A 12,178-nucleotide genomic window follows, 5' to 3' on the forward strand; every position below is an offset into this window, starting at 1 on the left:
AAGTGGTGTTCTTGGGTGCAACAATTCACTCAAGGTGGAAATATAAATATTAAGGTAAATGACCAACTTGGTTCTTACTTCCAAACAAAGAAAGGCTTAAGGCAAGGTGACCCAATGTCCCCAATACTATTTAATATAGTGGTAGACATGCTGGCCATACTGATTGCCAGAGCAAAGGAAGCTGGCCAGATAGAAGGGGTCATTCCCCATCTTGTCGAAGATGGTCTTTCTATCCTTCAATATGCGGATGACACAGTGATCTTTATGAGTCATGATGAGGAGAAAGCGATAAATATAAATTAATCCTAAGTACTTTTGAACAACTCTCAGGGCTGAAAATTAATTTCCACAAAAGTGAAATTCTCTGCTTTGGAAAGGCAAAGGATCATGAAGTGTTTTATTCGCAACTGTTCGGCTGTAAGGTGGGTAAGTGTCCCTTTCGCTACCTTGGCTTGTCCATGCATTCTAGGAGGCTGAGTAATAAAGATTGGCAAATAATTGAAGATAGAATTCAAAAGAAGCTTAGTGGGTGGAAAGGAAAAATGCTCTCAGTAGGGGGTCGTTTGGTCTTAATAAACTCGGTGCTCACCAGCTTACCGATGTTTATGATGTCTTTCTTTGAACTTCCAAAAGAAGTTTTAGAAAAGATTGATTGTTTTCGATCACGTTTTCTCTGGCAAAGCGACCGGCACAAACGCAAATATAGACTGGCCAAATGGGAAATCTTATGTCAACCAAAAATCCAAGGGGGGTTAGGCATACATAATTTGGAGGTACAAAACAAATGCTTGTTGAGCAAATGGCTCTTCAAGCTATTGAATGAGGATGGTTTATGGCAAGAACTGTTGAGAAAAAAGTACATAAAAGATAAAACATTAGGAAGTTGTACCAAAAGGCCAACAGACTCACACTTTTGGAAAGGACTGATGAATGTCAAAGATACTTTCATGAGCTTTGGTTCTTTCAAAGTGAAAGACGGCTCACAAACTTGTTTTTGGACGGACACTTGGTTGGGGAACCAACCACTGAAGGATAAGTTCCCCTCGTTGTTTAACATTGTGAGGAGAAAGCAAGACTCGGTGGCAAGAGTACTTGCATCAGTTCCTCTAAATATTTCCTTTCGCCGCAACCTAGTGGGTAGGAACTTAAGGGATTGGCATAGGATTGTCGCATCCTTACATGATGTGTACTTACAAGGGGAAAGAGACACCTTTGTTTGGGCAATACATTCATCAGGAAGATTTTCTGTTAGATCAATGTATGCTGCGTTAATAAATAACGGGGTAAGGTGTCACAAGATATTTGGCAGACTAAAATACCTACAAGAATAAAAGTCTTTTTGTGGTATTTAAAAAGAGATGTCATTCTAACCAAAGATAATCTCGCTAGGCGCAACTGGACTGGAGACACAAAATGTACCTTCTGTCACTATCCAGAAACTATTTACCACCTCTTTTTTGAATGCTTTCATGCCAAATTCCTATGGCGCACTGTACATCTACTGTTTGGAATTGCACCTCCCCTCGGCATAGATGATTTATTTGATAATTGGTCTAAGACGGGTGGTAATACTCGTAATTCCCTACTATTAACAGCAGCGACAGCGTTGTGCTGGACGATTTGGATAACAAGAAACGAAATGGTTTTTGACAATTGCAGGCCGAAAACTTTTTTGCAGGTACTACAGGGGAACCCATTGGCTCCGGCAATGGGCAGGACTGCAGCGGCGTGACGTTCTAAAGGACCAGCTAATATTTGTTGGACAGTTTTTGGAAACATCAGCTCTGCATTTCTTTAGATCCAATGGATGGTTATCAACTAGGTTTATTGGTACTTCATAGTCAAAACTTTTCTTCGTGTTTTTGCTTACTGGTTTGGGTCCTTTGCCGGTCGATTGACCGACTTGTAATAAATGGTCTGATTCTACCTTATGGTAGATGAAGCCGGATATTAACTATCCTTTATCTAAAAAAAGAGGAAAGTTGCATAGCTGGATACATAGAATTTCGCCAAATAGTGAGATGCAGGCTGAGTTGCTTTGAGCATAGTGCTAGCCTGCATATGGACCTTTTCAGATAACCAAATAGGGATGACTTGCACCGTGGGATCCTAGATAAGGAGCTACGCAAGCAATCTCTAAGGGCGCGTCCCCAGTGGATCGGTGATATCACCAGATGAGGTAGGACTAAGAAAATAAGAGCCCGAATGCAGTAATAAACTGGCTCTAGCACATGTGACTATAAATCTTTTGGAAACCGTGCAAAATAGGTGACGAGAACAACTGTTAGCTACTTGTTTTCTAGACTCCTCTACTCCATGTTAAATTCTAATAATCAAATAACTAGCTCAAATAGTCCTATTGGAGACGGCCTAAAAATCTTCCTAGAAACTTATCTAGTCACGAAGCACCCCGGGATGAATATGGGCCTAAAAAAATCTGCGTATCCCTAATAAACTTTTAGGGCCAATTCAATCTGGCATAAGTGTGGACCTAGTACAGCCCAACAACAAACAACATGTGCTGCTCCTCTCTCCCGCTCTCTGTTTTGCACCATCGCGTGCGCCTGTTCATCTCTCACTCTCTCATCTAAAGATGGCAACGGTATCCGAAATCCAAAACCTGATAGTTTTTTATTACTCTATTAGGACACGGATATGGATCAACTTTTATATTTGTGGGTTCGTTAATGGTCAAAAATCCAAACTCAATGAATTTGTGGGCATGGGTTTAGGAGCATAGTACCCATACCCGTAAACCCATGGGTTTTCTAAACATGGTCTACCATAACATTTTACTTGTCATATATTTACATAAATAAAGATATTTACAAAATAGTATATAAATGTAAATAAAAAAGATAGAAATTAATTGACGAGAGAGGTAAAAGATGGCTTATATTTTTTGGGCCAACATGCCACACGGCGCTAGCTCAAGATGGCAACCAGTATGTATACCCATTGGGTACGGTGAACCCATACCCGTGCCCGAGAAGAAAAATCATACCCATTAAAAAATCAATACGCGCAGATGGATAAAAATATGTGCCCATACCTGTGTTTGAAACAGGTACCCACTAGTTACCCATGGCCACCAAACTGCAGCATGTATAATCTCTTCCTCTCGACCCCTCTTTATACTATATCTAGATATGTGAGATTCAATCCATTGGCAAGGTGGGATTAACTGGCTGAGCTATATGATGCTACACTGGTACTTGTATTATAGGCCAGTGTGTTCATTGCATGGACCAAGGCCCAATAGCAAGAGCAACGCGCAGAGCATTGAGTGCCCAACAGCTAGCGTTGTGTGGGCATGGTGTCCTAAAAATACAAGCCATCTTTTACCTCTCTCGTCGATTATTTTCTCTATCTTTTTTTATTTACATTTGTATACTATTTTGTAAATATCTTTCTATATTTATGTACATATATGACAAGTAAAATGTTATGATAGATTGGGTTTAGAAAACATATGGATTTACGGGTAATGGATACTTGGCTTTTTAACCAGTAACAAACCACAGATATAAAAATTGACTCATACTCGTGCCCTAATAGAGTAAAAACTGGTTTGGGTGTCGGATGCCTATTGCCATCTTTAGCGCTAGCTGCGGGGCACTCAATACTCTGCGCATTGCTCATGCTATTGGGCCTTGGTCCACATAATGAACACACTGGCCTACAATATAAGTACCAATATAGCACCATATAGCTCGGCCAGTTAGTCCCACCTTGCTAATAGATTGAGCATCATGTATTTAGATACAGTATAAAGATGGGCAACCCATGGGTATCTATTGCTCGCTCGGACACGGTTATGGACGAGTGGCCAGTGTGTTAAATAGTTTATATTTAGTACTTCATGCATGTGTCCAAACATTCAATGTGATATGCAAGTATATCTGTTGGGCACTCAATGCTCTGCGCGTTGCTCATGCTATTGGGCCTTGGTCCATGTAATGAACACACTGGCCTATAATACAAGTACCAGTGGAGCATCATATAGCTCAGCCAGTTAATCCCACCTTGCCAATGGATTGAATCTCACATATCTAGATATAGTATAAAGAGGGGTCGAGAGGAAGGGATTGTACATGCTGCAGTTTGGTGGGCATGGGTAACTAGTGGGTACCTGTTTCAAACACAGGTATGGGCACATATTTTTATCCATCTGCGCGTATTGATTTTTTAATGGGTATGATTTTTCTTCACGGGCACGGGTATGGGTTCACCATACCCAATGGGTATACATACTGGTTGCCATCTTGAGCTAGCGCTGTGTGGGCATGTTGGCCCAAAAATACAAGCATCTTTTACCTCTCTCGTCAATTATTTTCTATCTTTTTTATTTACATCTATATACTATTTTGTAAATATCTTTATTTATGTAAATATATGACAAGTAAAATGTTATGGTAGACCATGTTTAGAAAACCCATGGGTTTACGGGTACCCATATATGGGCAACCCATATTACTCTCTTGTCTTATTACAAATCTAAGAGCTTGTTTGGTTATGGGTGGTAAAGTTTATAGTCTATCACATTAAATGTTTGGACATATACATGAAGTACTAAATATAAACTATTTATAAAACTAAAAATATGACTAGAGAGTAATTTGCAAGATAAATCTTTTAAACTTACTTAGTCTATGATTAAATACTAATTATTAAATAAAACAAAAATACTACCATACTTGTTAAATTTTAAGCTCAACCAAACACCCCTGAATCGACCGAGCAGCAGCAGCACGATAGCATGGCCAAATCAAAGCAATTGGGCAGCCGGCAGCAGCTGCTGCACTACGGAGGCTGGCCATGGCCCATGGCCGGAAGACAGCACAGCAGAGTACGTCATCAGTCTAGCTCTAGCCTTCCATGCTTAGCAGCAGGTATAAAGTTTAATATTAAAAAACACTTATTTAATAATAACAATTGGCTAGAACGGGATGTGAAGATCATACTGAAAATGTCATTTTGTTTAATGGAAAAATATATGCATAAATACTTTTTTCTTCGATTACAACATAAATACTTTTTTCTTCGCTTACAACACACAAATGAGTAAGATGGCAATATGTTTATATCCACGGGTATCACCTACCAATGCACACCAGAATTTTCGTACCCGCAAAGAACCCCATGCCCATATATGGGTGCAATTTTGTGCTCATATATATACTCCCTTTGATTCCTAGAGTTGTTTTAAGTTAATTTTTTTAAAACTTTGACTATTTTTAAAACAAATGCTAAGATTTATGTTATCAAATTAATATAATTAGATTTATCATAAAATATATTTTTATAAAATACTTATTTTATATCATAAATATTGATATTCTTTTCTATAAAGTTAATCAAACTTAAAAAGATTTAACTAGCATGGATTCTAGAAATTCATACTTTCAGGGTAGGAGTATGTCCATACTTGTAGCGGGTATACTCAGGGGTTGTTTATGTTCAAGACGAATGTAACACATGTATTAAACAATGACTGTATACGAAATAGACATATAGTAGAACAATAAATATGTGATAAGTGTAATAGAAAAATGGTATATGCTGCTCCTTTATATGACACTAGGTGTGCTGGCTGGACCATGTTTTGGAATACCTTAGGCTGAGAGATGGCTATGAATTATACTTGCATATCGGATATACATACCCATGGTTTTACAAGTTCAGATAGAGCGTAACCATACCGTACCCATGATCCCTATAGGTATGACATATTCATGGATAAGTAAATTAGCCTACACTTATAGCCTAATAATACAGTAAAAGCTCACTGAATTTCGTGTCGTGGGTACCCATGGCCATTCCTAAACGACAAAAACTAGTATTTCATCCATTCCAAATTATCGCATTCTATCTTTTCTAAATATATAGGTTTTACCATATATATAGACATAATCTATAACTACATACTCCATCTGTTCTAAATTATAAGTTATTTTAACTTTTTAGAGAGTCAAAGTTTCTCAAATTTAACTAAAGTTATAGAGAAGATTACAAAATTAATGACAAATAGGTATACTATGAAAACATAATTAATAAAAAAATAAAAATCTAATAATATTTTTTTATCATAAATATTATTATTTTATTATATAAATTTAATCAAACTTAGAATGCTTTGACTCTCTAGAAAGTTAGAATGATTTAAAATTTAAGATGGAAGGAGTACATAGAAAAAAACTACTTACTCTCAGTTCTAAAATATAAGTCTCTTTATTTTTTTAGTCCATTAGTTTTACGATGTATCTAGATATAATGTACTTTCTTCGTTCATAAAAGAATGCAGTTCTGATTCTTCGAGAAGTCAAACAGTTTAAACTTTAACTAAATTTTTGTAAAAGTATCATTAGATTATTTACATAATATAGTTTGATAATAAATTTATTTGAAGATATAAATACTAATATTATTTACTACACACTTGGCCAAACTTGTGACAACTTGACCGACAGGGATCCCATAATTATATTTTTTCGTTGACGGAGGGCTAAATACATAATACTCAATCCATCATAAATTATAAGGCGTTTGACTTTTTTGACATCAAGTTTGATTACTCGTCTTATTTAAAAAAATACACATAATATCACTTCCTTTTTATCATGGCTTGGTTTATTAATAAAAGTTCTTCAAGAATGACTCAAATTTGACTATACTTATATAAATTTTATGAATAAAATGAGTGGTCAAACTTAGAGTAAAACATCTTATAATTGGGGATGAAGGAAGCAAAATCGACGTAAAAATAAAAATAAAAATAATTTATAATTTAGAATAGAGAGAATATTTAAAAAATCTAAAATAATTTAGAATTTATACCTTTGAGACGGAGGGACTATAAATAAACATGGTCAACTGAAGGCACCCGCTGCTCTGGATTTACTTTTACAACCGGGTTGCTCCAGGGCATGTCCCACCTGTCAGACGGTCAAACCAGGTCGGCCCCGGAGTTGTGGTGGTTGGGCAGTAGGCAAGGCCGTACGCGGAAGAAACCGCGGCAGCCTGCTGCCCAGCGCAAGAAAAGGGCGGATCGAACGGAAGCAATCAAAGCCAGCCGCGGCGCTCTCTTCCCAAGTCACCCCCAGCCCCAACCCAGAGGTGAAAGCGTCGTCCAGTCCCCATTTCGCCGCCGACCCCCGCACCCAAAGCAGAAGGCTTTTGCTTTGCGCGTCCTCCCAATCCGCGGCTAGCCGGCGTTCTATCTTTCCTGCCGAGCTCGCCGGCGTTCCTCTTCTGCTGCTGCCGGTGGTGGTATGGCTCTACTCCTTGCCCTTGTGATTTGGAATCGTTATTGGGCTCCTTTTGTGGGGAATTTGGGCGTCGATTGAAGCTTAAACCTGTCCTGGTTGCGGGGGGGCTCCTGGCTTGTGATTGGCTGAGTTGAACGGAGTCAGTCGAGATTGATTCTAATGACAGCTCTGCGATGTAATGTAAGAGTCTCCTGTGGGGGTTCGGCTTTGTCTTGATACATTTTGCGGTTGCAAGTTATCTTTGGCTTTGTCTTGATAGATTATTGAGCTAATTAGGTGTTCCGAATTCGTTTGCTGTTTGGTGGGTAACCTAGGATAATCAGCGGCTAACTTTAGATGAGCTTTTTGTTCAGCGACGAGTCATAATGATACTGGAAAGTAAAATCTATTGGGATCTTGCCCCTGAGTACAGGTAGGCAGGATTCCGTGAAAAAAGTGCAGATGATTCACTATAGGCTCCTAACTTCTTCTACTCCTAATAACCTTATCTTGGTTCATCTGCAAGAAAAAACCTAATCATGGTTTGTCAAGAAGAAACAAAGCCAATTTGTAGCCTCAGAATGCAATTTTTCCTTTACTAGTCTCTGTGCTCTTTCCATAACCTAGCTAGCACAGAGACTAGCACATAGTCAATTTTCATTATCCATGAGAAATGGCCATCAAATTTCCTGTTGCATCATCATGGTTCCTTGTGCTTAAAGCACAATATCAGTGCGTCTACTTGTACATATATAGTTATACATCTGGAAGGCCATTGTCATCATCCTGTACATGAAGATTCAAGTATTACATACATGGAACATCACTGTAAGTCCATATGGATAATTGATTATACCATGTGCTAAAAGCATGCTGAAAGACTTGGGAATGGATGCAAACTGTGCTTGCGGAGAAAGATATTTGCGATGCCATCGGACATCTCTAACATGAAAGTGCTGTACATAAGTGTGGGCACAAACAAGTTATGCAAATCATTGTCCCTCTGCCAACAAAAAAACATAATTTCACCATGTACACAGTAATAAACATTTTACAGTAAACTCCATTCAGCTAGGAACATAGTAAATATGTGTTTCTTTTCCTTTTCCTTTTGTATGTGTGTTTCTCTGTGTGTCGTGTGTCTCCATTAAAGTTATATAATTTTTCTGCCTACACTTTGTAGGTTCTGTTTCCTTGATATCAATAGTTGTACAACATGTAAATTGCATTTGCAATGTTTCTTTCTTTTTAGATATTCAATTCAATTTCTTTCAGCTCTTAAAGATCTTTTGTAACATATGTAGCGTGTCAACATTAATATAAAATTGTTTATCATGGCAACCACTAGGTTGGAGATGACACATATGTTTCCAAGGGAAGGTGCCTCATCTAGCTCAACCTCAATGAGCAGCCAGAGGAGTGAAACTGATGATGATAGGATGATTGCGATGGTTCTCTCTGAAGAATATGCCAAGCTAGATGGTGCTATGGCCAAACGTCTTACTAATTTAACATCGATTCCTGTAAGATGTATCATGAATTTTATGTTACTTGTATTTTCCTTTGCCTTTTCCTTTTCTTCCCTGCAGAGGCTATTTGTTTTATAGCACGCACTGTCTTCATTTCTCGTACTGATAAATTGATTAAGGAAAGTTAATATCCCTGGCTTCTTATCTGGTACTCATTTTTATCTGTACATGTGTAGCATGTTCCCCGGATTAACACATACTTCCCGACATATAGTGATGCCACTATGGACCATTATCGCCTTCTTGATAGGTAACTTTTCATGAACTATAGTTTCCTTTATCTGCCTAAGCATTCACATTATTTTGTTAGGAAGTAGTTTCCTCATTTTTCATGAAGGTGTTTCAGTATTTTTGCCTTATTTTGCGATCATTAACTTTCTTCATGTTTAGTTTTTTATATTGGTTAACTCCATCCTCATATTACTAATATTTTAAGCATCTGGAGATCTCTGTCCTTGAGAGTGTGCAATTTGTCTTGCTCATAGGAATCTTTAGCTATTGAGTTAAAGCCTTAAAGCACAAGGCTTTGTGTTAAATTTTGTTTGGGGTTGTACCTGGGATGTTGGGAAGGAATTAAAGAAAACTATGAATTGACATGCATTGTGGGAGATTCAACTTCGGATGTGTTTCCCACCATTTATCTCCATCTTCTAAAACATATAAATTGGATTTGTTTCTTTCTAAAATTTTTGTTTCCCTGGGTACTCTGCATTTTCAAACAATATGTAGCAACTATGCACATTGTGGATATGGAAGTTCAGTCTCTTGTAGCTTGCGTCTGTTTTGTTTATAATAGATGAAACATCAACATGAGTTCATGATTAAGTGTTCTTTGTAGGCTAAATGCATACGGCTTGTTTGAGGTGAGAGTATCTGGTGATGGAAATTGTCAGGTACACCAACTTCTTGTGCCCATTCAATTTCTTTGATACAGCAACAACAATAACAAAGCCTTATATTGTCCTAAGCAATTTCTCAGGCCCATCCTGTTTATTCGATGAAACTAGGCAATCTTGTTAAACTCTTGATCATATGTTCAAGTGGTTGTTTTTTGTTCATGTAGTTTCGTGCACTCTCAGACCAACTATATAGATCACCTGACTATCACAAGCATGTTCGAAAGGAGATTGTAAAGCAGGTTTGTCAATCAGCTGCCCATATTAGAAGTACCATTTTTTAATTTATGTTACCAATTTCATTTACCTTTTTAGTTATTTTTTAACTATTTTAACTATATTATTATGTTTCTTTCATGGTTTGAAGTATTAAGAAACATTTCTTGGGTCATTATTGATCTGATACTTCCTTTTCTCGAAACAAACCTGCATGCTTACATGTACTTAACACCATAATCATTTTTAGGATGACGAGAAAGTTGTATTACTCATCCAGTAAGGACGCATGAATAAATGGAAGTGGTATTAATTGTGTTAGTTCAACCAGCGTTTTAACAGGGATAATAACATTACAGGAAAGCCCCAAAATGTCATCTACTTGAGAACAAAACCAGCAAACTAAAACATCTTTATCTAAAAAAGAACTGAGGAAGTATTGAGAAACATAATTTTCTCACCAATGGTCTGATGATTGTCTTTCCTGAGAGGCCTGTATGCTTATGTGTGCTGTTTTTCTCCTTTTGCAGCTCAAGGAATGTAACTCCTTATATGAAGGTTACGTTCCAATGAAATATAAACATTATTGCAAGAAGATGAAGAAGTATGTATATTGCTAATATTAACTTTGCTGCTTCAATAATAGAAGTCCCTGAATTTTTGTTTTTCTGACTGTGGTGTCATTGAAAACTATCTTCTCCAGATCTGGTGAATGGGGTGACCATGTCACCCTACAAGCAGCTGCAGACAAGGTTAATTCTCTTTCTATGCTATGTTTCTAACATCATTTGCTCTACTGAAATTTCATGCAACTTATGGCATCATTGCAAGACATTTAGCCATTGAGCTACTATGCAAATGATTGCTGTTATTTTCGTATCTTACTGAAATACAAAACAAAGATAACATATGTTGTCTGGTATAGCCTTAGAATAGAACCTTAATGATCTTATATTGTTGCAGTGTGTTTAAATTCGTCATATATCAATTAATATATGCATTGTGCTTCCCTAAAATCACAATACTTCTGAGGCAAACACATACTCATAGTTTTCTACTCTATAAGGGGCAGTCTATGTTCATATTTTCAATTGAACATGAGTTCTGGAGTCTGGAGAAAGAAGATGTCTAATTTTTTTCATGTACTTTTGGCAGTTTGCTGCAAAGATATGTCTTCTTACATCATTCAGAGATACCTGTTTTGTTGAAATCGTTCCTCAATATCAATCTCCACAGAGAGGTAAGGTTCCTTTGTGTAATACTTATTAGTGACTACTAGCGGATCAGCTACATAGAAAACTCTGCATACTGCTCTCAGTCCTCACTGAGAAATATGCTATTTCTGCATTATTATTATTAGTTTTTGCATACACCTTTATGATCACTGCACACTTCGCTAAACATAGGTGGAGATAAAAGTTATGTAGCTATGATTACTGACCCTAAAATCATATGGTTTTAACAGAGATTTGGCTGAGTTTCTGGTCAGAAGTTCACTATAACTCACTCTACGATGCTCGAGGTCAGAAACACATACGCTTAATACTTAATGTGACTTGCTTATGGCAAGTCTAAAATACATTAATGTGAAGTCTCGCTATGTTTAACCCATCTTTTAAGAAAAGGAAGTACTTGTTGCTGTGCAGATCTCCCTAGCAAATACAAGCCTAGAAAGAAGCACTGGTTGTTGTTTTAATATCATATCAATGCGGAGGTTTGCTTCATACTGGTGGAATCATATTGCTTGACCGTTTCGACCACCGACCACCGTCCGCTGGTGGCAGCCTGGGCATAGCTCCTTGTGGCTTTATCTCCCATATAGCTCTACATGAATGATTCATTGTGTTGCTCGGTGCAGCTACTGCAAGATCCAGACTCGCAGCGCTAGATACAGTTACAATGTTGAACCTGAGCCTTGTAAATAGATACTCCTTTACTGACATACAGGTTGATTGTATACCCTGGCCTATTCGTTCATTGTTACATTCTTTGTTTATACATCTACATATTAGTGCTATTCATCAGTTCATTATTCACTTCATTTCTGGGAGAATTCATCATTGCTTTCTTGGCCCAAATGTTCATTGCCTTTTGCTGACACGTTTTATGGTGCATGACTTGTCTGCCTGAATCTGTTATCATATTTCATGTCTGTACTGGATGTACAGCAGTTGAGGTACAGCCTGCCAAGTGATGGAAACCCTGAGCTACTGATTCTAAATTCATAATGCTTTACAGTATGCGTATGAAGTAGTGGTCACTTGTATTGGATTATTATCGCTACTCGAAA

General features: G+C 37.5%; 1 protein-coding gene across 1 annotated transcript; it reads left to right on the forward strand.

The window, feature by feature from the left end:
* LOC8072060 (OTU domain-containing protein DDB_G0284757) lies at positions 6,969-11,945 on the forward strand. The gene is made up of 10 exons (XM_021464155.1): positions 6,969-7,269; positions 8,596-8,770; positions 8,953-9,026; positions 9,615-9,669; positions 9,840-9,914; positions 10,419-10,492; positions 10,592-10,640; positions 11,044-11,128; positions 11,354-11,410; positions 11,535-11,945. The coding sequence occupies exons 2-10, from the start codon at positions 8,603-8,605 to the stop codon at positions 11,582-11,584; spliced, it is 687 nt and encodes a 228-aa protein (XP_021319830.1). The 5' UTR covers positions 6,969-7,269; positions 8,596-8,602; the 3' UTR covers positions 11,585-11,945.

This window comes from Sorghum bicolor, chromosome 6 (assembly GCF_000003195.3).
Source record: "Sorghum bicolor cultivar BTx623 chromosome 6, Sorghum_bicolor_NCBIv3, whole genome shotgun sequence".
NCBI classification, from domain to species: Eukaryota; Viridiplantae; Streptophyta; class Magnoliopsida; order Poales; family Poaceae; genus Sorghum; species Sorghum bicolor.